Raw genomic sequence first — 26,219 nt, 5'->3', positions numbered from 1 at the left:
TCAATTTCTGGAGCACCACCGATTACCCGGCGTTCCAACTGTGGACTTCGGCGTTCGTCCTGGCCAGGCGGATTGAAAGTAAGCCCAGGTTGATCGTCAGCTGGCCGGAACCCAACGCCAAAGGAGAGTTAACAGAAATCCGGGAGTGCGCAGTTAGAGGAGAAGGTCTGATCAACGCTTTCAGTGCCCACGAAAAGTTCTGGCAAGAGAGGCACATCGTCAAGGATTACATCATGGATAACCAGCCGGTGGGAATGAACGCTACGGGAGCTGTTGGCGGATGCTGGCAGCACGTGAAGCGCAACGACATGGCACCGCAGAGTTTCTATCGATTTGCCTGCGTACTAAAGATTAATAGTACATCCTGATTTGACGGCGCTAAAAATATTTTTCTTTCGATTTTGTTGTGTGGAAATAAATCAGTTCAAGGATGTTGGGTGAATAAAAAATTTCTAAGTAATAAAGTATTAATTTTATTTTAGAATTTTTCTGTTAGAAATGGCATTTTCCCATTTGAAAACGATTAGTGTTATCATGAAGTGAAATATTGAAATTTATCTTTGTTTAAAGGCACAGCAAATGATGTAGTAAAGTAATTATTTGACTCGCACAAAGAATGACTTAAACTTAGAATGAAATAACAGCAGTTCATATTAGAAAAGGATAGAGCTTTTTATCCAGCTCTTTCAGAATGAAAAGGTATTTTTTTAAATGATTTCAGATGCGACCGACATATCACGAAAATCGTGATATACAGCACAGCGAAACCTATAGAATATTAGCCTGCGATTTGTTGTACGAAATCGATCAGTCCACGAAGTCATTCAATAAAAAAGTTATTATGCGAAGAACATGATTAATGGTGCAATGATGGGAACCAACAATAAGTCAATAACCCAAAAACTTGACAGCAGGTGATGTGATTCGATTTCATCTTTCATCTCTTTTTACATGGCATTTTGACTTTTAGGCTGTATACACGAAACAATTCCAATAGCCGAGTGAACACTTGCAGATGTCGCGTTGCTGCGCTTTCTGTATAACTGGTGCTGATAAAAGCTTGGCAAATTTGAAGTCGTTTCAGTGATGGAGTGATCGCGACTGAAAAGAGGACTCTTGATGTTATATGTAAAACAAAATATACAATAAAGACGCGCCTGAGGAAATCGTAAGTAACATAGTCATCATGAGGCAACTCCTTAATTTTTACTGCCTTATTAATAATTGTTATAATTATAAAGAAATGGAAATCATGAAATTGACTTGGATGCTGTTGTTTTGGGCGATGGCTATCGCTTCGTCCACCGATTTGCCAATTGGAGACCCGGATAAAATTCCAATCGCAAGAGATCACCTCATCGTTGTGGCATCAGAGGTAAAAAAAAAGGGTTAGTGGCTCTTTTTATGAAGAAAGGCCCATGTTTTTCTATCAGTAGAAAATTTAATATTGCAATAATTTCTCTGGTACATTTGCATAAGTATCCTGGATCAGTGAAGATCCTGAGAAATTCCACCGGTCACCGGATCGGACTGGAAGGCGTTTCACCTCTGATGCTCGACTGGCTCTCCCGTCGATACAAATTTCAGTAATGTTTTTCTACACTTATGCCCAGTATATAGGCAATTAGGCCAGGTGTAATATGCAATAATTTCTGTTTTATTATTGGTGAATAAGGTATTCAATTCTTAAAGTTAATGTTACTAGCCTGGAAGATAGAGGACCTAAATATCCAGGACTAATCAGCTACGCAAAAAGAGGGGTATAAAATCCGTGATGTATTACATGTAATAAATCAAATTGCTGATGTAGCTATAAAGCACTGCAGCGTATAATATTAGCAAATGTACATGTATAATTATTGTCCAGCAAACATCTTTCCCTCACAAACACGAGATATCATTATAACACAAATCTAGGAGTGCGACTTGATAATCAGTGCAATGGGTCTATCGTTCGAACGGCTGCGCAGTTTGGAACTGGTCCATCCGTGGTTGCATTCGCAGATTGCCTTTCTCATACCGTATCCCGAATATACCAAGAACTACGTCAGTGCCGTCGTCAAACCTTTTCAATTTTGGGTTCGTTTTGAGAAATAGCTATAGAAAATACAGAAGAGGGTTATTCGATGACTAAAATTTCATTTAACATTTATGTCGTATACGACATAAATAAATTGCTCGATTTCAAGGTCTGGATGGGGCTGCTTGTAGCTTCAGTGTCGATCGTTACCACTGTCTTAGGCTTCAATCGAATTTTGAAAATGAAAATTTGGACGAGCAGAAAAAAAGAGAGCGACGAAACAATAATCAATGGGCCTAATCAGCGGTTGAATCAGTTTGGCGTGAGGGAAAATATCTTCTCTTACATCATTACAACATTACTGAATCAAGGTGAAATTGATTTTGATGACACTGGCTTATAATCCCTCTATTGCAAGAGGACATGTATAATAAGTCAGCAACACTGAGGTAGAATGATCTAAATATTATCTGACAGGTGGATACATTTCTTGCAAGATCACGCCAATTCGACTCGTCATTGGGTCTTGGTGCCTGTTGACTCTTGTGCTGCTCAACGTTTACAACGGAGTTCTCATCTCCTACGTGACAGCAACTCACCGCGAGCCGGCGCTCATCAACTCCATCGAGGACGTCGCCGCTAATCCCAACATCCACATCATTGTCATCAAAGGCCAAGGCCCCGATACTGTCATTTCGGTAATAGGAGTAGGCCTTTAATTAATTTTCCTGTTGCATATAATCAGTTATGTACGCGTGGTCATACGGCTTTTTCATTTCTATACATTTTTCTGCTCAGATGGCAACAACAGGATTGTACAAAATGCTGGGCGATAAACTAAGAGCCTACCCAATGTCGAGGTGCAATACCATTCAGCAATGTGTCGACCTGGTGAAATCGTTACCCCATAAACACGTTTATTTCAGCGTGAGAAATCCATTTCTATTATATTCAATCTATTCCCTGTTTCATATTGAACCCAACTATAGTAGACTACAGCAGCAATAAATCACGACTTAAATTGAAGTTTGAATAAAGAATTTCAACCATATAAAAATTACGCAATTAATTTTATGGGATATTTTCAGCTCATTTTGGAATTTTTAGAGTTTTACCATCAGCCCCATTGTGTTCTTTTGGCCTTAACTGTATTATATTGCCTCAGTAAAGCTACTTTCGACTTTATTTTGGTGTATCCTGTTGTTTGAAGTGCTGACAATTGTTCTGAATATTCTAGGCTATGCCAGCTTTGAGAACTGCCATTGAAAATGATTACCTGCAAAGCCGTCAGTGCAAGATCACCATAGCAGCAGGGGATACTTCAAACAATGCTGCGGGTTGGGGTTTAGCGAAAAAAACTCGTCACCTCGAAAAATTTAATCGAGGGTAATAAAGACGACCGTTTTTAGTTGAATCAACTGGTCCAGTTGTTGTTTTTTTTGTTTTTTGAATCTTCTTAATTTATTTCACTAATATTGCTATTCATTTGTTGATTAGGACACTGGAATTACATGCAAGCGGGTTGATTCCTTATTGGGAGAAACAGTTTGAGCCGAATACAAAGCCTTGCTACAGCAGTGGAGATAAAACAGATAATAACGACAACAAGAACAAGCAACAACGGCAGCTGCAGCGCTTGTCTTTGGATAATTTGATGGGGGCATTTGCTGTCTTAGCTTTCGGGTGTCTCTTTTCTCTTCTGGTTTTTCTGGCAGAAATGGCAATTTTCCACTTGAAAATCAATAACCCTATCGTGGTGTGAAATTCGTCTTTGTTTATAAAGCATAGCAAGTGGTGTAGTAGTAGCTATTACACAGTATAATTAACTCGCACATCAAAAGGTTGCCATTTATACCCGTTTAAACCTAAATCATACAATAACAGCACATTGATTTTGATTTTGAGGAGGGTATTCCAGTATACATACAATATATCAAATGTGTGACTATATTACAATATTACAAGAAATAGTCATTAATGAGTTCAACCTCTTACCGGAGAGAAAAAAAAATCTTGCACAACATAATACAATTAAACCAATGAAAGCAAACAAGAACGAATAAAAACAAAATATCTTTAAAGTTTATATTGTTAGCCTATATGCTGCTAATAAACAATAATTCGATATTTTTCGAACCACTATTTCTACCTATATAATCTTTGATCTGACGATGATTAAAGAAAAAAAGAAAAAAAAAATTGAAAAAGAAAACCTGAGAAAAATGACTGATGTCGACCCACCCATCGAGTTGAATGCAATTGTGAAAATATACACGGAAAGCAAAGGAAATGAGGAGAAATGCCAGCGAAAAGAAGCACGCTAGCATTGTGAAATATTGCATGATGGAAAAAACAGCCGGTAATGCTGATGGGAATGAAAACAAATGCTTGGAGGTATAATTGCGTGAATGCTGCTAGCATATCACATGAAGCATATGATGATATTGCATTATTTTGAAGAGCTTCTACCGATGTCTGCATATACGAACCAATAGGAAGAAAACTAGTACATGCTGACGATATTATATGAGAATGAAAACAAATGGAGGTAGGCCTATATAATTGCGTGAATATGCTGCTGGCATATCACATGAAGCATATGATGATATTGCATTTTGAAGAGCTTCTACCGATGTCTGCATATACGAACCCATACGAAGAAAACTAGTACGTGATACATACATAACTTATATTTGAGGGAACGAAAAAATCTGCGGCACGAGAAGAGTCTCCATAAACAAATTCATTGAAAAAATAATGATGTGAAAAAAAGCGAAAAAGGGGAAATAATGTTTTTTCTGGAACAAATACTGCTATTTTGTTTGGTTGTTAGGCTACATCGGAGAAAGTGCGTTTTGTCTTTTTCACAGTTTTTGTTTGACTGAATGGTAAATCAGTAGTTTCAACTTGTCATGTTTGAGAAGCAAAAATCCGTTGCCAATCACGCTTTGACATTTACTGCTGCTGCATTGTCAAGCTTCATCTTAGAAAGAACGGTACAACCCCTATAAGAGTCCTATAAACTTCATCAGAAGTTGATTTTTTTCATCGCTTTATAGTGGTTGGAAAAGGGCTCTTGTTGTCAGTAGACGAACGGGTATCGACTCGTGATTCAGCAAATCGTAAGTATATAACTCAACTACCGTACCTTATGAGATAATTAAACTGTGTCGATTTCTAATTTGAATATATTTTTTTAAAATTTCCAAAGTACCACATATAGCCTAATTTGTGCAATAGAAATTATGAAGTTAATTTGGATGCTGTTCATGGCAATTGCTACCGCATCGTCGGTATGCTACACTTTCGCAACAGTGATACCGGACGCCATTTCAATCAAGAAAAACCATCACCTCGTCGTTATGGCATCTGAGGTAAAATAAAAAGCGCTTAGATTGCAGTATAGCAGTATTTATTTAAAAAAACTTATTTTCAATATTTTATAATATTATTAGTATAGGGCTCTTTGGGATCTCTTTTATTTAGCCGATTTATCTGGCAACGCAGCATGGCTCTAGACTTATTTAGAACAATAATGTAATGTCAAAAATTTTTGCGTGTTATGATGAGGAAAAAAAGGAGTACCACATGAACAAAGCACATGATTACTACTATCAAGTGCAGTTGCAAATGTTTGGATTCAGTTTCAGTTTGGATTCAGAAGCAAAAATTTTTGACATTAGGCCTACATTATTGTTCTAAATAAGTCTAGAGCCATGCTGCGTTGCCAGATAAATCGGCTAATTAAAAGAGATCCCAAAGAGCCCTATACAGAAAAGTTTATATTTAAAAAATAAAATAAATTTCTGTACATTTTAAAAGTTTCCCGTGTCAGTGAAGATCCTGAGAAATTCAACTGGTCACCAGATAGGACTGGAAGGCGTTTCACCTCTGATGCTCGACTGGCTCTCCCGGCGATACAAATTTCAGTACCTAATATTTTTCTAATAGCTATATCCAATAGACAATGAATCAATGAAGTATAAATCCATAAATATGTAAAACTAAAAATTGACATTGAAAAAGGTATTCCATCCTTGAAGCTAATGTTACTAGCCTGGAAGATGCAGGACCTAAATTCCCAGGACTCATTAGCTATGCATTAAGAGGAGTATGAATTGAATTGATTTTATTGTTGCATGACAATTTTGCCAATGGAATCTAATAAATTTTACATGTAAATATTGTCCAAAAATTATATTAACACACAACACAAATGTATATATAGGAGTGCGACTTGATAATGACTGCAATGTTTCAAACATCTGAACGGCTGCGCAGTTTAGAAATGGTCCATCCCTGGCTGTACATGCCGGGTGCATTTCTCATTCCGATCCCCGAAGTTATTAAAAACAATGTGGACGCCGTCATCAAACCTTTTCAATTTTGGGTACGTTTTTAACATTATATAGCCTACATATGTTACTATAACGGGATCATCAGACTATATGGGATTTTGATTTTCATCTCGAAAAATGTTAATAATCAAAGGTTTGGATGGGGCTACTTGTAGCTTCAATAGCGATCATCATCACTGTGTTAGGCTTCAATCGAATTCTTAAAATCAAAATCCTATCCATCTGAAATCAAAACGAAGAAACGAATAATCAGCGATTGCAGCATCAGGTTGGCGTGACGGAAAATATCTTCACTTACATCCTTACAACATTATTGAATCAAGGTAAAATGTATTTTGTTAACAATTAATTGCTATAGAACGATTAATTATATTACGTAGACATTTTTCACTACGAAACAAAACTAAGGCAGAATATATCTGACAGGTGGATACATTTCTTGCAAGATCACGCCAATTCGACTCGTCATTGGGTCTTGGTGCCTGTTGACTCTTGTTCTGCTCAACGTCTACAACGGAGTTCTCATCTCCTACGTGACGGCAACTCATCGCGAACCGGCGCTTATCAAATCTATGGAAGACGCCGCCTCCGCTTCCAACATCCGCGTCCTTGTCAACAAAGGACAAGGAATTGACATGTTATTTTCCGTAATATTAATAAGATTCATATTCCTGATTATCCCAGTTATAGGCCTAAGTTGTACGGCTTAATATATAATTTATGCGCGGTCTTATAAATTTCGGGTTTAACAGACAGCAACAACAGGAGTGTTCAAAGCGATGGGCGACAAATTACGAGCCTACCCAATGTCGAGGTGCAATACTACTCAGCAATGTGTCGACCTGGTGAAATCGTTACCTAAGCAACACGTCTATTTCGGCGTGAGAAATGCATATAATAGCCTTTTTTATTATTATTTTGACGCCTATATACAGTGTGAATTGAAACCGCGAATATTGTTAATGCATGCTGCCTATATTGCTGCTTTATACCATAGCTTTACTCTTTGAATTGACGTCATTATATTAATGCATATTTCTTATTATTCATAAGCCTCAGTGTAAAATGTGTGGTTGTATGATGAGCACATGCAGGTTGTGACTGTTTTGAAAGCTGCCATAAAAGATGACTACAAGAAAACTCGTCAATGCAAGATCACCATAACAGCGGTTGATGCTTCAAGCAGAGCTGGAGGCTGGGGTTTGGCAAAAAAAAGTCCTTACCTCGAACATTTTAATCGAGGGTAATCGTTCAACTGATTTCACGGATGACAAATTCCTAACGATGCATAATTTTTTTAAAATTTATTTGAATATTTGAATCTTGCCGTCTTTTTCGACAGGATATCGGAACTAAATGAATTCGGGCTGATTTCCCTATGGATGAAACAATTCGAGCCGAATACAAAGCCTTGCTACAGTGAACATATAAAGGACAGGAAGGGAAAGACCGATGAAACACGGCAGCGCCTGTCGTTGACCAATTTGATGGGGGCTTTTGCTGTCTTAGCCGTCGGATATCTACTTTCCCTTTTGATTTTTCTGGCAGAAATGGCAATTTCCCACTGGAAGGCGAATGTTGTTATCGTGGTGTGAAATTCGTCTTTGTTCGTCGTTGTCGAGCATATATTATACCAAATGATGTAGTAATTAACTCGCACATCATCAAAGTAGGGATTTAAACCTATATATAAATCAATAACAGCAGCATAGTTTCGATAGCCTATTGGCTATATTAATACAATACACGAAAATAGTAATATACATATGCGTACATTGCTGGAACATTAATCTTCTTGCTGGAAGGAAATATTAATCTTGCGCAATCTATATAATATATAATCAAACCAAAAAAGCAAACAAGAACGAAGAATATAGCAATTTAAAACAAAACGAAATCTCCTTAAATTTGTTATCTTACTATATCAACTATAATGTTCTATATATTTTTGGAACCAGTATTATTTTTCTTACATAAAATCTTCATTTAATAGAGGGTGGTTCATTTAACAAAAAGCACGAAATGCTTGAAATCTCAAATGATAACCGTTGACCCAGCACGCATCAAGTTTATTGCGATTTGCGATCGTGAAAATAGTTAGGGCTTACAGCACGCGGAAAGGGAAAATTCGTCAGCTGAAGTTTTGATCAATAATGACTTCACAGCTGACCACGGAAAATTCTGGAATGAGAAGCACGCACATCGTGAAGAATTACATGATGATGATGGAAACCAGCCGGTGGTGGATGCTGATGGGAATGAGCACAACCACCGTCCAATGTCAGTCCATATTCAATCAACAAATTCGGTAAAAAAATAATTATGTGAAAAAGTAGGAAAAATGAGATTTTCTTCTGGAAAAAAAATACAAATTTGTCGGTTGTTCAATTGGATATAAAGTGCATTTTGCTTTTCAGAGTTTTTGTTTGACTGAATGGTAAATCAGTTTCAACTTTTCATGCTTGAGAAGCAAAATAAGTCGTTGCCAATCACGCTTTGACATTTACTTCTGCTGCATTGTCAAGTTTTTTCAAAAGATAGTGCAACCCCCAAAAGATTCCCCAATAAGATCCAATATAAACTTCAAATGTCGCTTCAAAAGTTGTGCTGGCTACGACTGAGTAAGGTCAAATACTCTCGTTGCTGGTTAAAGGTGATTCCTTTAATCGCTTCATAAGTAGGCTAATTCGTGCTGGCTGATGGGTATATTGGTTATAGTGAGGCATGATTCAAGAAATCGTAAGTATAAAACTCAACTACCTTGAGATAATTAAACTTTGTCGATTTCTTATTACTAGTATCTTTTGATAATTCCCAGAGTAAATAATACTATTGAAATTGGAATCATGAAAATAACTTGGATGCTGTTGGTGGCAATTGTTACCGCATCGTCGGTAAGCTACAATTTTGCGACGGTGATCTCGGATGCCAGCACTTCAGCCAAGAAAGACCATCACCTTGTCGTTATGGCATCTGAGGTAAAAGTGCTAAACATCGCACAATATGGCACTTTTATATTTCTTTTTAAAATTATAATACAAAAGTTACAAATTCAAAAAAAGATTGAAAAAAAACAATTTCTGATTACATTTGAAAAGTTTTCCGTGTCGGTGAAGATCCTGAGAAATTCTACCGGTCACCAGATCGGACTGGAAGGCGTTTCACCTCTGATGCTCGACTGGCTTTCTCGTCGATACAAATTTAAGTACCTAATATTTTCTAATACTGTATACCTACCATCAACTGATACCCATCAACAGTTGATAGCAAGAATTACTGAAGTAAATACGTATTTGGTATAAGTGTGCTGATTTTTTAAAATTAACATTGAAAAAGGTATTCCATCCTTGAAGCCAATGTTACTACCCTTGATGGTGGAGGACCTAAATTCCCAGGACTTGTTAGCTATGCGTTGAGAGGAGTATGAACCGAATTGCATTGATATTACATTAGGCTAATATTAATAATTGTACATGCAATTATTACCATATCACATAAACGCAACACAAATGTATTGTATAGGAGTGCGACTTGATTATGTCCTCAATGTTTCAAACGTCTGAACGGCTGCGTAGTTTAGAAATGGTCCATCCATGGTTTTACACGCAGATGGCATTTCTCATTCCGCTCCCCGAAAATATTAAAAACAACGTGGACGCCGTCATCAAACCTTTTCAATTTTGGGTACATTTTTAACAAATAAAACTATAATATACAATGACGGATTCTGCTTGACTATATCACATTCATCTCGCAAATTTACATAAATAAAGGTCTGGATGGGGCTACTTGTAGCTTCAGCAGCCATCATTATCACTGTGTTAGGCTTCAATCAAATTTTTAAAATCAAAATCCTATCTATCGGAAGTAAAATAGAAGAAATGAATCACCATCAGGGGTCGCCACGTCAGGTTGGCGTGAGGGAAAATATTTTCCTTTACATCGGTTCAACATTATTGAATCAAGGTGAAATTGATTTTGATATAACAATAATGTAGGCTATTGTTATTTAATTAATTGACACATATTCAATACGAAATATAGCTATTATCATAATAATGAGATATGACCTATATTATCTGACAGGTGGATACATTTCTTGCAAGATCACGCCAATTCGACTCGTCATTGGGTCTTGGTGCCTGTTGACTCTTGTTCTGCTCAACGTTTACAACGGAGTTCTCATCTCCTACGTGACGGCAACTCACCGCGAGCCGGCGCTCATCAACTCCATCGATGACGCCGCCTCTGCATCCAACATCCACGTCATTACCAACAAAGGACAAGGACCTGATGTTGTATTTTCGGTAACAGGATATAATAATATTCTTAATTTACAAGTTGTGTAGGGGAAAAGGGGACTGGAATTTTTTTTTGCACATTTCCGTTATTTGTTAAGAAGATGAAATCTTTTTTTAATTGGAACCATTTTATAGAAAATTGGAATTTTTAGTTGTAAAATGAGGACTGTAGAATGAATAATGGAAAAATTGAAACAATTTTCAAAAAATGACACTGACAATTAACTAGCCCCACCTCTCCCCTATAAACGTAATTACGTATAGTACATGACTTATAATAGAAGTTGTGGACGCGCGGTCTTTAATTTTGGCACAGACAGCAACAACAGGATTGTACAAAGCGATTGGCGACAAATTACGAGCCTACCCAATGTCGAGGTGTAACATCACTCAGCAATGTGTCGACCTGGTGAAATCGTTACCTGCTCAACACGTCTATTACAACGTACTAAGAAATAAATTTTAAATGTTTTTATTTTTTTTTTCGTTTTCTATTACGATACAATGTGAAATGAAACCACCTATATTGAGAATTCATTCTGCCTTCTGCTGCCTTTATAATATAGCGTCTTTACTTTTGAATTGACGACATTGGAATGCATTCACATTATCTTAAATTTGTTAAGCGTTAAAATTAATAATAATATAGCCGAATATTGCTATTATAGTGTCATAAATGCGAGGATATAATTGTGTGGTTATTATGAGCAGGGTGTGACTATTTTGAAAGCTGCCATAAAAGATGACTACGAAAAAAACCACCAGTGCAAGACCATCATATCAGCCATGGATACTTCAAACAGAGCTGCAGGCTGGGGTTTGGCGAAAAAAAGTCCTCACCTCGAAACATTCAATCGAGGGTAGTAAACGTTCCTCTGCGTGATTGATGCACGCGAATGACATGTCTATATAACTTCTTCATTTATTTGACTCTTAATTGCCTTATAGGATACTGGAACTACATGAAAAAGGGCTGATTTCCCTTTGGGAGAAACGATTTGAACCGAATACAAAGCCTTGCCACAGCGAAATTAAAAAGAATAACAAGAACAAGACAGCACGAAAGCGCTTGTCTTTGGCAAATTTGATGGGAGCTTTCGCTCTCTTAGCTTTTGGTTGTCTCTTTTCTCTTCTGGTGTTTCTGTCAGAAATGACGATTTCCTACTTGAAAACGAATAGTGTTATCGTGATGTGAAATTAACCTTAAGCCCTATTATTTAAAGCATGTAGTAAAGGGTTTAATATTATATATTATATAGTACAAACCTAATAATAGCTCGCACAAAAATAGTAACATCAATAATGAAATAACGGTTTCGATATAGCAGACCTATTATACCACAAAAATACACGAACATATAGTAATAGTAAACAATGAGTTAAACCGTTTTGCCGGTTCAAAAAACAAACTGTAGAAACTATAATTAATAAAACCGAATAAAAGCAATATTTAAAACCAAACGAAATCTCTTTTAATTTGTTACACTAATATACAACCACATCAATAATGAAATAATCGGCATTTGTTTCGAACCATTTTTTTTTAAATCTATATAAAATCTTCTATCTGTTTATTTGAAAAAAAAAACTTAAAGCTATTATATTAAAGAAAATTGTCTACCCACCCACCGAGTTTACAGTGCGATTGTGAAAATACAAGAAAAGGGAAATTCTCAAGTTCATTCGGTCAACGCCGGTCAATAATGCCTTCAGGGCAGCCCATGAAATCACATTCTGACGCACGCAAGCATCACGAAGGATTATTAAGTTAGATACTTGCTGGAAAACAGCCGGTGATGCTGGGAAAGAAACCAAATGGAGGTATATCATAGCGCGAATGCTGCTGGCAACTCATGAAGCATATTATATGATGCTGATATTGCACTGAAGAGTTTCTATATATGTCTGCATCATAGCCTACGAAAAAGAAAAGTACATCCTTATATTTGACGGCACAAAAGAGTTTTTGATTTGTTGTAGCCATATGGAATCGATCAATCGATCGTATTCAATAAACAAATTCAGTGAAAAAATAATTACGTGAAAAAAGCGGAAAAAAGGAATCTTTCCTTCTGGAAAAATACAAATTGGTCGGTTGTTCATATAGTTGGAGAAAGCGCATTTTTGCTTTTCAGCAAAATTTGTGTTTGACTGAATGGGAAATCAGTTTAACTTTTCATGTTTGAGAAGCAAAATGCCGTTGCCAGTTGCCAATAAGCACGCTTTGACATCGACTGCTGCATTGTCAGGTTTTCTTAAAAAAGAAAGTATATACCGCGTATACATTCTCAATAAAGAGTCCTACAAACGTCAAATGTTGTGTGCCTATATATATAGCTGACTGTAATATAAGGTCTTAGTTTTTCGCTGGTTAAGGTTGATTTCTTCTATCACTTCATCGCGTCTAAGAGCTCTCTCTCTCTCTCTCTTATTGTTGACAGTATATAATGGAAGAATGCTGGGTTATTGTAAGTAACTCATTTAGCCTGTCTTGAGACGAACCGGTGTCGATTTCTTATTAGTATAATATATGTTGAAAATTCCCAAGTATAGTGAATTAAGTAAATAAAGGAAATAGGAAATTATGAAATTGAATTGGATGCTGTTGGTGACTATTGTTACCGCATCATTAGTATGCCACAACTTCGCGACGGTGATCCCGGATGCTGATGCCATTTCATTCAAGAAAGACAACCTCGTCGTTATAGCATCTGAGGTAAATGTTGCTTAACTTAGCACTATATCACGTTTTTCCTTAAAAATATCCTTAAAACAATTTAAAATTAAAAAAAAAATTATAATAGGCCTAATAAGTTTCTGTTAAAATTTGAAAAGTTTCCCGTATCAGTGAACATCCTGAGAAATTCAACTGGTCACCAGATCGGACTGGAAGGCGTTTCACCTCTGATGCTCGACTGGCTCTCCCGCCGATACAAATTTAAGTACCCAAAATTTTCTATTTTAGGCTTACACCAATAATTAATGAAGTAAATCTGTACAGTAGGCTACATATTATATAGGTGTACTAATTTTTAAAAATTAACATTGAAAAAGGTATTCCTTCCTTGAAGTTAATGTTACCAGCCTGGAAGATAGAGGACCTAAATTCCCAGGATTCATTAGCTATGCATTAAGAGGAGTATATGAATCAAATGATTGCACTGATGTTAAATTATAAAGCTTTAAGACTATTAGCAATTGCATACATATACCTATTGCCCAATAAAAATCATATACTATCTCATGAACCACAATGTATATAGGAGTGCGACTTGATACTCACTGCAATGGTGCAAACGTCTGAACGACTGCGCAGTTTAGAAATGGTCCATCCGTGGTTTTACACGCAGGTTGCCTTTCTCATTCCAATCCCCGATGATAATAAAAACAACGTCAACGCCATCATCAAACCGTTTCAATTTTGGGTACGTTTGTATAGCTATACGTATAATAGGATAGGCCTATACTGGTTCTGACCATATTATCACATTCATATCGCCAATTTTCCAATTAATTAAAGGTTTGGACGGGGCTACTTGTTGCTTCAGTAGCCGTCATCATCACTGTGTTAGGCTTCAATCGAATTTTGAAAATCAAAATTCTTTCCATCAGATATCAAAGCGGAGCAAGGAATAACCAGCAGCAGGGGTTGCATCAGCAGGTTGGCGTGACGGAAAATATCTTCAGTTACATCCTTACAACATTATTGAATCAGGGTAAAATTGATTAATTTCAATAATAATGCACTATTATTAACAATAGGGTTCACTGTTAAAAAGGGTACCAATTTTTGGGGGTTGCCAACCACCAAAAATTTGTAAATGCACGAAATTTTGACTTTTTTCGAAAATTCTGGGGTTTTACGTACCACTTTCATTTTTTCAAATTTAACTACAAATATTTGGGGAAAATTACCCCCAAATTTTTGGGCATGGCCAGACATTTAGGGAGTGCATAATATATAAGCATACTTGGGACATAGATTTTAGTCATGATTAGCAAAGTAATTCCGTCGGCAACCGGCAGAGACATAATGACAAGTTCAGCTTTTCTATAAACTATGCAGCAGCGATAGAATTATTTCAAGTACATTTAAAATTTTTATAGTTTATTCATTTTTATATTAATCAAAGTATTTGCAAACTACTTGTCAAGTAGATCAATTTTTTAACTTGAAATATTTTCAAGCATGCATCCCTTTCCTTAAAAATTATATCGATTTCTGAAAACGTAAGTATTCTAACGTATAATATTAAGTCTAAGTGCTAGTATTCTCGACAAACACGCCCGCTACCCTCTAACTCTTATTTTCTATACTAACAAAGACTATAAAACTTTTCTAAGTCCTTACCTACAGGAAATCAAATCTAATTCATAAATATCTAATGAATAAATAAGTCAAATGGTGTAGTGGTTAGCGAGCTGAGCTAGCAAGTCAAAGGTTCAAGGTTCGATCCTGGCCCTAGTCGGAACTTTTATTTGTCTTCTATACAACCCCGAACGTTTCGTATTGCGATACGATACAAATTTTTCGGGTTTGGGAACCCCAGATCTGGTTTGGTCAGAATTTAGGGCGTTTATCCCCGAAATAGTTGTTAAGTTTTTTAACAGTGTTAGTTTTATAGCTGACCTTCAACAATATACTGAGGTAGATATAGGCCTATGACCTCTGTATGATCTATTATCTGACAGGTGGATACATTTCTTGCAAGATCACGCCAATTCGACTCGTCATTGGGTCTTGGTGCCTGTTGACTCTTGTTCTGCTCAACGTCTACAACGGAGTTCTCATCTCCTACGTCACGGCAACTCATCGCGAGCCAGCGCTCATCAATTCAATGAATGACGTAGCCTCCGATTCCAAAATCCGCGTCATTGTCAATAGAGGGCAAGGACCTGACATTGTATTTTCGGTAATGGTTAATTGGGGAAAATCCATTGGTTCCTAATGCAGCAGTTATAATAAGCTAATTAGCCAAAATGCTCAACGCTCAACGTACTAATTTGTAATAATATTTTAACGGTCTTCAATTTCGGGTATATTATACAATAGACGGCAACAACAGGAGCGTACAAAGTGCTGGGCGACAAATTACGAGCCTATCCAAAGTCGAGGTGTAATACTACTCAGCAATGTGTCGACCTGGTGAAATCGTTACCTGCACAACATGTTTTTTTCAGCGTGAGAAACCCATTTTTGAAATTCAAATGTTTTGTTTTGTGCGGTCGAACTGCTGTTTGAACTGAAACCGCGCGCCTATACTTGTTTGGGCCACTGTTATATATATATAGTGCCTCTATATATTCATTTGAATTTATACGATTTGTTTGCCAATTCATATCTTATATGATATTAGGCCTATTAGCTATCAGTGTGAAATTTGATTGTCATAGGCTGTTTGTATATTTTTCTGAACAGAGTGATAATGCTTTGAAAACCGCCATTAAAGATGACTACAAAAAAACTCGTCAATGCAAGATCACCATAGCAGCGGCGGAAACTGCAAGCAGAGCTGGAGGCTGGGGTTTGGCAAAAAAAAGTCCTCACCTCGAAAATTTCAATCAAGGGTATATAATCGTTCAACTGATTATTGCAAGGATGAAACACTCCTATATCGATAGAATAATCAACTGTTAATTTGTTTTGCATTTATTTGGCATTTGACACTTGCCGTCATTCTTCACAGGACAATGGAACTACGTGAAATCGGGCTGATTTCCCTATGGATGAAACAATTCGAGCCGAATACAAAGCCTTGCTACAGTGAACATATAAAGGACAGCAGAGACAGAAAGACCGAAACACGGCAGCGCCTGTCGTTGACCAATTTGATGGGGGCTTTTGCTGTCTTAGCCGTCGGATATCTACTTTCCCTTTTGATTTTTCTAGCAGAAATAGCAATTTCCCACTGGAAGGCGAATAGCGTTATCGTGGTGTGAAATTCGCCTTTGATCAAAGCATAGCAAGGGATTTAATGCGTAGTAGGCCTAATTAACTCGTATAAAAGGTGACTTAAATATAACCTAAAATGAAATAACATTATAGTTATAATAATATCGATAGCTATTGCTGCTGGCTTTCAATACATATGACAAGTAACATAAAATTTTTTCAACCTCATTGCCAGAACGAAACAATCAGCATGATGCCAAATCCGGCCAAATCAACTCAAATTTTCGTTTGATGCTTAATTGCATTCTTTTATTGTGGCCAAGTCAAAGGTGCTGCGTAGCCTATATATATAGAAATCGTATCGCCAGATGGCGCCGTCGGATATCTATTTGTAAAATTGAACATGGAAGGATTCAAATTCTATCCAAATAAAAATAAAAACAAACGAAAACAAACAAAACAAAACAATATGCTGACCTTACAAAACGTTCAAACAGACGAGCCAGCAGCCGTGGTTTCCCTGAATGACGTCCAACGATATAAATTTGTTTCTCGTCCGGACCCGCCCTTAGCACATCAGATGTACCGTTATTTCTGGTTCCTGCTTTGTAAATAACACGATTGAAGTTCTTTGCGTAATAGATTAAGATATGAGCAAATAAGATGATCTTATAAATGTTTGCCTGACTCTGAAAAAATAACTATTTCTTTTATATATTATATATAGAATAAATGAAAACACTATATTTAAAAAATAATTTGACTGAAACATTCCCTAAGATAACCTTTAATATTCTACATTTTTCAAATTAAATATCATCACAGCATCAGAGATTTCTGTAATGGTCTTGACGTCGTAATTTTTAATCGGTTAACTGCATAGGCCTACCTGCTCCTATATAGACAGCACGTGAGAATTTTTTGTAAACCTATATACCAACAGCTGTGAGCAACAGCACTCGAGAGTGATGGCCGCGCGCGGCCCGGCAGCAGTGACCTAGTTCGAATCTGACTCGACCGTCATTTGCCGGTGTGCCATCAAACGAGATGCTTCTCCTCGCGTTCTTCCAGGCGACTCTTCTTGTGGAGGTAAGGTTCTGCTGCTGGTGTGCTGTGATTTTTTAGGTACTTTTATATCAATTAGTATAGGTCTATATACATTTTTTGGTTAAATTACAGATCTTTGTATTCCTATTTTTCTTCTTCCCGTCGATTGTCGTTTACGAGAAAATGACGAAGAGATTGAGTCAGAGCAACGCGTTTGGTACAGCCATCGGATCTTGTGTTCCTGATCGTAAGACATCTATTAAGCCTAAAATATTCCTGCATGTATATTGATAAGATAATGTGATGGTTTTTTCTTAATTCTGAGATGTATTATAACTTTTATGAAATATAGCTGGATGTGGAGTTTGCCGAAGTATGACAACAGAAGGCGGTACTATCGAATCGTTGAACTTTCCGAACGAATACCCGCCAGATTTGAACTGCCTCTTTACAATTGAATCGCCTTCGTACACAACTATTCAATTGACTTTTACTACATTCAACGTGGAAAACTGTTGCGACTTTGTCTCCGTAAGAAATAACATAATAATACCACTTTGACTTTATTCTATAGCTGTCAAACGGAATACTAATTCATTTTGATTATGTAACGATGTGAACGCAGGTTTTCGACGGGACCAGTGATCCACTTCAAGTCGGCCTAAACGGCTACACTCTTCCGGATAAATCGACGTCGACGGGCACCAAGATGACAATCAAGTTCACCACCAATTCTGATAACGCCCAAGTGCCACCGGCGAACGCACCGGGCCGATGGCAGGCCACTTACACGTTCCAAGGTTCCCAAAATCGCTTCATTCTTTCAGATGACGAAATGAAAAATCAAACAGCACTTAACGAACTATAGATTTACTTCGGATTTATTTATTAAAATCAGTTATTTGTATCCTATTATACCGCCCTTTCGACTATACTGCTCTGTGTTATAAACGCTTGATTGTTTGATTTGCGTTACGGAATTCCTGTGTTACGTATACAGGCACCTGTACAGTATAGCGGCGTATAATGTTACGGTTAGCCTTGAAATTTTTTACGACAGCAATAAATGTTTTGAATTGTTTTCATGTATATAAATGACGTGTCAATACAACGGTTATTTGAACACTGTTGTTTACGATCACATGTGAAAAAATTTAATGAGGTGTTAATAAAAATTTCAATGTGATGAAATTATAGTTGCATGTTGCAAGAGCAATTCATCGCGCTGTTGTTTCTTTCTAATGACATGCACAAATGCAAGAAAAGGTGATGTGCATAACAATTCAGTTCTCGGAATATCACGAATGCTGCTGCTGCATGGACTGGACGTGATTCATTGACCCGTTACATTTACTGTTATGCCTCGAAGCTATACATTTGAATATCTCGCCCCCCCCCCTCTCCGTCTTTCGCTTTAATCCAACGATAGATATTGATAAAACGTAAAAATATTTGAGACGATTAAATTTTCTTTTAAAAAGCTATTTCCAAGAAATCAAAGAAATCCACCATTAATGGCAAGAGATGGTTTACATTCAGACTAGGTTGTACTATATAAACGGATAGAACAGGTATTACTAGAATAAATTGAAAAATTCGGAGCGCATCCCAATTCACGCGTTCCTTTCCTTTTTGTTTCAATGAAAAGTGTACGTATCTCAGAGCCAGCAATTGAGACTGCTGCATGCTGATGTGAATATATATCTCTCGCGTCGGCGGCAGTGCAGGGCACGCGATCGTGCGACAGTGACCTATTTTGCATAGTTCCTCCTCCTCGGCATCATCATTCGTCGGTGTGCTTACCAAGCAAGATGTTGGTGTTAACTTTGTTCCTAACAGTCATCACCGTACAGGTAGGCCGATATAGAAATGTAGATACAGCCACCAGCTTGTGTTTATTCTGTTTAGTGACACTGTACAAGTATAACACGCTCAATAAAATGTGATTCAAATTTTTGTGTTTTAATAAAACAGTTAACAATTTAAAGGATTCTTTTTCTTTTTATAGTTCATTGTATTTATGATAGCGTCTTTCCCGCTGTACGTTTTGACCAACCGGATATCTCCAACCAAAAAATCGAATCTTTTATTGGAAAGAATCGACGGGGCTATACCTACTCTACCCATCACTACCTTTTGCAATGTTACCAGTAAGATCAGATTGTGTTTATTTTAAAATTTAGCATCGTTTTTAAAAGGTGCATTGCAAATTTGGATTATATTTTAGACGATTGCGGGGAGTGTCGAGCCTTGACAGACGAAAGCGGCCTAATCGAATCTCAACATTTCCCCAACGAATACAGCGGGAATTTGAGTTGCCTTTTCACCATTAAGGCGCCGATAGGAAAGAATGTCCAGTTAAAGTTCACCGAGTTCAACGTGAACCAATGCTGCGATTTCATCACCGTGAGTTTAATCAAAATATGTTAGATTATATTACAGCCTATTATTAAAATTAGACCTCATCCTTTTGTGTACTGTGATGCCGCAGGTCTTCGACGGATTAGCCAATCCACTCCGGGTGGGCCTGAACGGTTACGAAATTCCCGCCGCTCTGACCTCTCCGTCCAATCAGCTGATAGTCAAGTTCTCTTCCAATAATAATATTGACAGTCCTATTGACGCTTTGAGTAACACATCGTCGACCGACTTGGGGCCTGCAAGGTGGCAGGCGATGTATACCTTCGTGTGACAAAGTCCTTAGCCTATATGAAAATGTTGTAAATAATCTAATCAACTTTGATTCCTAAAAATTCTAGAAAATGATACCTAACGTGTAAATTATAAATTTGTGATGAAATAAATTTACAACTGACAAATGCCCCGGTGGCTTTATAGTCAAACAAAATTTGAGAAAGGTTTTTAAAAAAAAAGTTTCAATTTTTATTCGGAAATAAAAATAAACTACACAGGGCGTGAGCGTCTCAAGAGCGTGACTTGCTCAGATTTCCTGTTATGCCTTCGAGCTATTGCCCTTTTGTGTAATGATGCGGCAACATCTTTTATTCGTCTCTGAATACCTATTCAACCCACACATGATCCTGCGGGGATATATGTAATATAATGCCCATAGCCTTGATTAATCCTATTCAATCTGTTGCTAAATATAACTAACAAATTAGCCGCCTTTGCTATTTTTAAATTAAAAAATCGGCTGCGATGGCGTATGAATTAGATTCTCGATTATTCCCTCCTGCTGTTGCGTCCTGCCCAAGAGCAAGCTAGATCACGTGGTCCGCGACAATGACCTACTTTCGTTGCGTACGTGTGGTGAACTCGGCAGTCATTCTCATTCCTCTTCGAGCCACCAGACGAAATGTTCCTCGTGACAGCTTTCTTGGCAATCCTCTGCTTTCAGGTCAGATTTCATTCAACAGAAAATGTTGAGAAAGGTTGGTTGTTCACACACACCGTTAATTATATATGTTTAATTATAGTTGATGGTATTCCATTTGGTTTCCTTCCCGTTTTTGGCCATTCAAGCAGAGAGGAAAATCGGGAAACCGAACAATTTATTGGCAGGAAAGACAGACACCCTTGCCATTCCGTGCAATATCACAGGTAATAAATAAGATGACATAATATCATTCCTCTGTGCAATATAGTAATTACATTTAATTGATCCAACTGACATAATGTATGTATTTGAATTGTCGCGTTGAACTTTTTTTAGGCGATTGTGGATCGTGCAAAAATGTGACAGAGGATGGCGGGATAATTGAATCTCCGAATTTCCCGGACGATTACAGCTCCAATTTGAGTTGCCTCTTTACAATCAATGCGCCACCGGAAAAGAAAATTAATCTGACTTTTACAGAACTTTCCGTCAAAGAGTGCTGTGATTTTATAACCGTAAGTCTATATACCCTCTTTTAGTTACGTGATGAAAGATTATTATTTGATTTGATGTATTGCAAATAAATAAGTCGAATTGAATTTCAATTGAACGTTTTGCAGGTATTCGACGGATTCGCCAATCCGCTTCGGGTTAGTTTAAATGGTTACGATAGTCCAGCGGATGTGATCTCACCGTCCAATCAAATGGCGGTAAAGTTTTCTTCGAATGATGAAAATATTACAGAATTTGGTGCAACTAAATTAAGACCTGTGTCGAGATGGCAAGCGACATTCACCTTCGTATGAAATTGAAAAATGTTGAATTTTTACTTTGTGATCGACTACGTAATCCTTTTATTAATTTAAAAAAAATTTAAAATAAAAGTGTTTTCCGTGAAGCCCGCCTAAATTTTCATTTTAAAAAAGGTTGCCAAATTGGGCTAAAGAAACCGCTTTGAATTGTGAAGGATTCGATTTTCACCATGGCAACCATTTTCATATTTTCGTCTGCTGGTAAACAATAATAAACCAACAAGGCGCAACAGGTGTGCGTCTTCAGAAAGCATCTACTTTTTCTCGAAAAGAGCAACCGGTGACGATCTCGATTTCCCATCAATCGAATCCCAGAAACAACAGTACAATATATCTTAAATTTTTATCTTAATAAATTTATTGTTAAACCAGCTTGAACAGTAATACAATGTCAAATTTTTGATTTCACAGCTGAATGAATTAATCATGTCAAATGAATCTATTATAGGCGGTTATCCTCACTTGACCGAGAAAATTCTGAATCTGCTGGATGCTCGCAATTTGGCAAATGCTGAACTTGTGTGTAGACAGTGGAGATCCTTCATTGCTGATGGAAGGTATTGGAAAAAATATCTTCTGTCCAAAAAAGTAAAACCAAGATTTGATTTCTTTATTATTACTCAATTTATTTTTTGTCTATATACTGTCATCATCAGGTCAACCTGACACGCACCTGCTGCATCAGGTTTTCCCCATCAAATGAAAAAAAAAAACAACAAAAAAAAACACTTAATGCTTTATTTATGGTTTGTTAAAAATGTGTTTGAATTTTATCATTGCAGGATATGGGACGCGGAAACGGGTTTGTGCTTGCGGGAAATTCAAGAACCTAAGGCCACACGATATCCAGATTCGAATCATCTAGTTGGGTGAGAATCAGCAAAGCAAATTCGTCCTTTTTCTATTTATTCATTTTTTTTTGTTGTGTGTTGTCGATCGGTCTCTTAGTTAACTGTTGTTTTATGCCTAAAATCTAGATTCACCACCAATTATCTAATCACTGTACCTGACCTGCCAATGTTCAAGAAACGAGTGATCAAAGTCCGAGATCTCAGCGCCGCCATAGACTTGCACAGCAATCAGACGTCCGCATCGACTGTCGTTGCAACTCTTGAACTGGTTAGTAGAGGACTAACTATCATATTATTTGCAGTCAACTTATTACCTGTGATTGATTGTCGTCGTTTTTATTTTTCAAGGATTGGGATACCTCCTTGTCGTACGATCATTTCATAGTTGACGATTTTCAGCTCGTTTATCTTCATTATCAAGCACTTGTCGTGCACAGTTTTGCTCCACAAGTTTAATGAGTGGATTGCAGCGTTCCTAAAATACCCTTCAAATGTTTCTGTTGGCGATCCATAACATGAGCTATTTTGTTTTGTTTTTTCACTATTGGTGTTGTTGAACCTTGATTAAATCACAGTTTCGCCCCCGCACAGCATTTTTGCAGTTTGAATAAGTGATTAAAATTTGAACTATTCGAAAGACAGTATAGCTACTTTGGCTTGTGTGGTGGGCATTTCTGGCTATTCGGAACACTGAACCACAGCGGGTTAAAGTGTGCATTAATTGAGCCATTTATTGAATAGGTTGCAGATGTAAAAGCGTATCGATCGTCTCATTATGTGCCCCAGCGAATGCCCCAAAGAATTTAGATGCGCTTTGACTTTAAGCTAGAATCGGTTCTCATCTCATTTACCCCCGAAATAATTTAAGGATTTAAGGAAACAGGTTGCACATCATCATCATTACGCTCATTATTCATCATCACCCTAGATCAAAACATCAGTGGTGTTATGATATGATTGTTAAAAGTCGACCATATCCTCCCTATCCTCAGTATCCTGTTGTATTGCAGGTCAATGTGCTGCGCCGTATTATGTACTGCGTCTTAGTTTAGTTGGTGAAATTCTTGTTTCTTCTTTTTTGGACGTGGGTGATGGTGAAACTTTTGGTGAAATAGAAGACAGCTCAATCGCACAGACAAAGCGAAATAAGACATGATCGAGATGTACTATACCTCTCTTGAGATATTTTGGGGGCAAATGGAAACAATAGGATATAGCACGGTCGCTGTGCTGGTAAATGGGAAAAGACGGGCCATGAATAATCCATGACGCCACGTCCATCTGCTCGTAGCTCGAGCCAATCAATTCCAGCACACACGGCGATGATAATAACCTGGCTTTGGATTATTTTTGTATTTTTATTTTTCTCGGGATAGAGTTATAGCATACTATGCAGTACGCATGGCATGGCCTACGGAGGTTTGCGTGTGTTACTATGAGCTCCAGCAACGGGAAAGAGTTATATAAATGTAACAGGTACACAGGTATATAGCTGTTGTTCACAAGGACGCATTATGAAAGGGGGCTTGTAATCCGACACTGCGGGGGCTTGCATTGATTCATTTTCAGTACGTTTTGGAGATCAGGAAATCGAGAGTCGAAGGTTTTTTTAAAGAAATGGGAGGACTAATTTAGAGAACAAAAACGGGCAGCGCATCGGAGCTGTTAGCTCAGTCTTTGCTGGTTATCTGTTCGCTTACGTACGGTTGTAATTTGGAAATTCTTTTGCTTTTTTATAGTTTGCCATTTTGCTCCGTTCGAGACAAGACGCGCGTCTGCTCTTTTGTCAGCCAGAATTCAATGGATGGTAACCCCGACGATGCCAGCGGATGGAAGACTAAGCTCAAACAGGCCGTTGCCGTCAACAAGCAACTGGTTCCACTTAAGCTGACCATGCTGCTCTACTACGGCGGTAATCAATTCCCATTACAAATTTTATTTCATTTTCAACATTTCCCTTTATAAGATTCGTTTATTAAATTCCAGCCGTGTCGCTGTATTTGCCGTACATGACCCTTCAAATGATCCAGGTGGGTCTCAACATTGAAGAGATCGCCATCATCTACTCGGTCCTGCCGTTCGTCACTTCCGTCATGCCTCCAATAGCTGGTAAGTCTCATATTTCTCTAATTATTTTATTTCTATTAATTGATTTTATATAAATGAATTGAAATTAATTTGATTGCAGGTATGCTGGCGGACAGGTTTCACTGCTACAAGTTGATCTTGATCGTCATCGTCGCTTCGGTGGCCGTTTTCCACACGTCCCTGCTGCACATTGACGCTCGCATTTCGGCCGAGGTCCAGTCGTCGGGATCAGATTTCGAAACTCCCGCCGAAATTGTCTGCAGCCGCTTGGGCGCCGTCCTGCGCTTCGAGAACTACACGTGCGAGGCCAGCAGCAGCCGGGAAATGTGGACGGTCGACTGGACGCCGTCGCAGTGCCGGCCGATGGATTGCCATGGAGTGCCGGCCCGGATGCAACTCTGCCTCTCCAACGGCAACTGCACGCAAATCGCGACCGGATCGACATCCGTGCTGGAAATGGACGCCTTGCTCGAGGTGCTGGACGTGACGCCCTGGACGGGCGGAGAGAATAACGCTGGCGGCAACTGCACCGCCCAAATCGTCAGCGCTCAAACGGACCAGACTCGAATTCCGGCCTCGCTCCTCTGCAACTGCCCAATCCGCTGTCCGGCCGTCGCGGCGCCGATCTCATCCGAGCTGGACAACAATTCCAGTCTCAGCAGTAGCGCCGACTTGTTGCCCGTCGAGCAGCAAAAGGAATTGGATCGACTCAAACACAATCGAGGATTCTGGCTCTATTTCATCCTTCGAATCATCGCTTCCGGTTCTCTAGCCACCTCTTTCTCCATGTTTGTTTCATTTTTAGGGTTTTCATCCGCAATTGATTTTTAAAACTTAATCGGCGATTATATTTTTTGGTGGGGTTTAATTGAAGGTTGGATGCAACTGCCATTAAAATGGTCAAGAAACATCACGGCGATTTGGGCAAACAGCGTCTCTTTGGCGTCATTGGCCAAGCCATTTGCGTAATTATATTTTATAAAATGTCTTAATTATATTATTCAACATTTATTTGAAACATTTGGGCTGATCAGGCCGTTCTCGCTGGAATAATACTCGACTGGACGGTCGTGGGAAAAGGTTTTCTTTCCTTTTTTTAAAAATTTTCAATCAAATGTTTTGAATCAGATTGAATTGAATTTTAATTATAAGGTTATCCCGACTACTCGATCACCTTCTATTTGGCCGACGGCATGTTCGTCGTGACAGTTCTACTGATGAGCCAATTGGACGTCGGCGTCGAGGAGCACAGCGAGGCCACCAAACTTTTGACGAGCATCTCCAAACTGATCCGGCTGATCGACGTCGACATCTTCATGATCATGATGCTGCTGCTGGGCACCTGCTGGGGATTCCTCGAGTCCTTTCTCTTCGTTTACCTGACCGAACTGGAGGCCAGCAGCTACCTGCTCGGTATTATTATTATTACATAACTGTGGTTTTTGAATTGATTCATTATATTTCAAATTGTTCAAATTCAATATAGGAATGACCATCACCTTTGCCAGCATC

At 38.0% G+C, this 26,219-nt stretch overlaps 4 protein-coding genes across 4 annotated transcripts in view; all 4 read left to right on the top strand.

Annotated features, from left to right (window-relative positions):
* The first annotated feature begins 17,585 nt into the window (after positions 1-17,585).
* LOC124343150 (ovochymase-2-like) lies at positions 17,586-18,742 on the top strand. The gene is made up of 4 exons (XM_046796717.1): positions 17,586-17,661; positions 17,752-17,866; positions 17,972-18,150; positions 18,245-18,742. The coding sequence occupies exons 1-4, from the start codon at positions 17,620-17,622 to the stop codon at positions 18,485-18,487; spliced, it is 579 nt and encodes a 192-aa protein (XP_046652673.1). The 5' UTR covers positions 17,586-17,619; the 3' UTR covers positions 18,488-18,742.
* A 609-nt stretch (positions 18,743-19,351) lies between these two features.
* LOC124343995 (blastula protease 10-like) lies at positions 19,352-20,467 on the top strand. Its single transcript, XM_046797772.1, has 4 exons — positions 19,352-19,472; positions 19,628-19,769; positions 19,847-20,025; positions 20,111-20,467. The coding sequence occupies exons 1-4, from the start codon at positions 19,431-19,433 to the stop codon at positions 20,309-20,311; spliced, it is 564 nt and encodes a 187-aa protein (XP_046653728.1). The 5' UTR covers positions 19,352-19,430; the 3' UTR covers positions 20,312-20,467.
* Positions 20,468-20,918: 451 nt separating this feature from the next.
* On the top strand, positions 20,919-21,800 carry LOC124344909 (dorsal-ventral patterning tolloid-like protein 1). Its single transcript, XM_046798301.1, has 4 exons — positions 20,919-20,977; positions 21,057-21,180; positions 21,293-21,471; positions 21,577-21,800. Exons 1-4 carry the CDS (start codon positions 20,936-20,938, stop codon positions 21,760-21,762), a joined length of 531 nt encoding a protein of 176 aa, XP_046654257.1. The 5' UTR covers positions 20,919-20,935; the 3' UTR covers positions 21,763-21,800.
* Positions 21,801-24,168: 2,368 nt separating this feature from the next.
* LOC124320867 overlaps positions 24,169-26,219 on the top strand; it is a 3,003-nt gene continuing 952 nt past the window's right edge. Inside the window, exons 1-8 of the mRNA XM_046783775.1 lie at positions 24,169-24,187; positions 24,359-24,531; positions 24,606-24,728; positions 24,808-25,495; positions 25,582-25,672; positions 25,742-25,787; positions 25,860-26,120; positions 26,194-26,214. Coding sequence (XP_046639731.1) covers positions 24,420-24,531; positions 24,606-24,728; positions 24,808-25,495; positions 25,582-25,672; positions 25,742-25,787; positions 25,860-26,120; positions 26,194-26,214 — 1,342 coding nt within the window. The 5' untranslated portion in view covers positions 24,169-24,187; positions 24,359-24,419. The remainder of the gene's footprint in view (positions 24,188-24,358; positions 24,532-24,605; positions 24,729-24,807; positions 25,496-25,581; positions 25,673-25,741; positions 25,788-25,859; positions 26,121-26,193; positions 26,215-26,219) is intronic.

Source organism: Daphnia pulicaria, chromosome 1 (assembly GCF_021234035.1).
Source record: "Daphnia pulicaria isolate SC F1-1A chromosome 1, SC_F0-13Bv2, whole genome shotgun sequence".
In the NCBI taxonomy this organism is placed as follows: domain Eukaryota; kingdom Metazoa; phylum Arthropoda; class Branchiopoda; order Diplostraca; family Daphniidae; genus Daphnia; species Daphnia pulicaria.
This window is presented reverse-complemented; position numbering and strand designations above follow the sequence as displayed.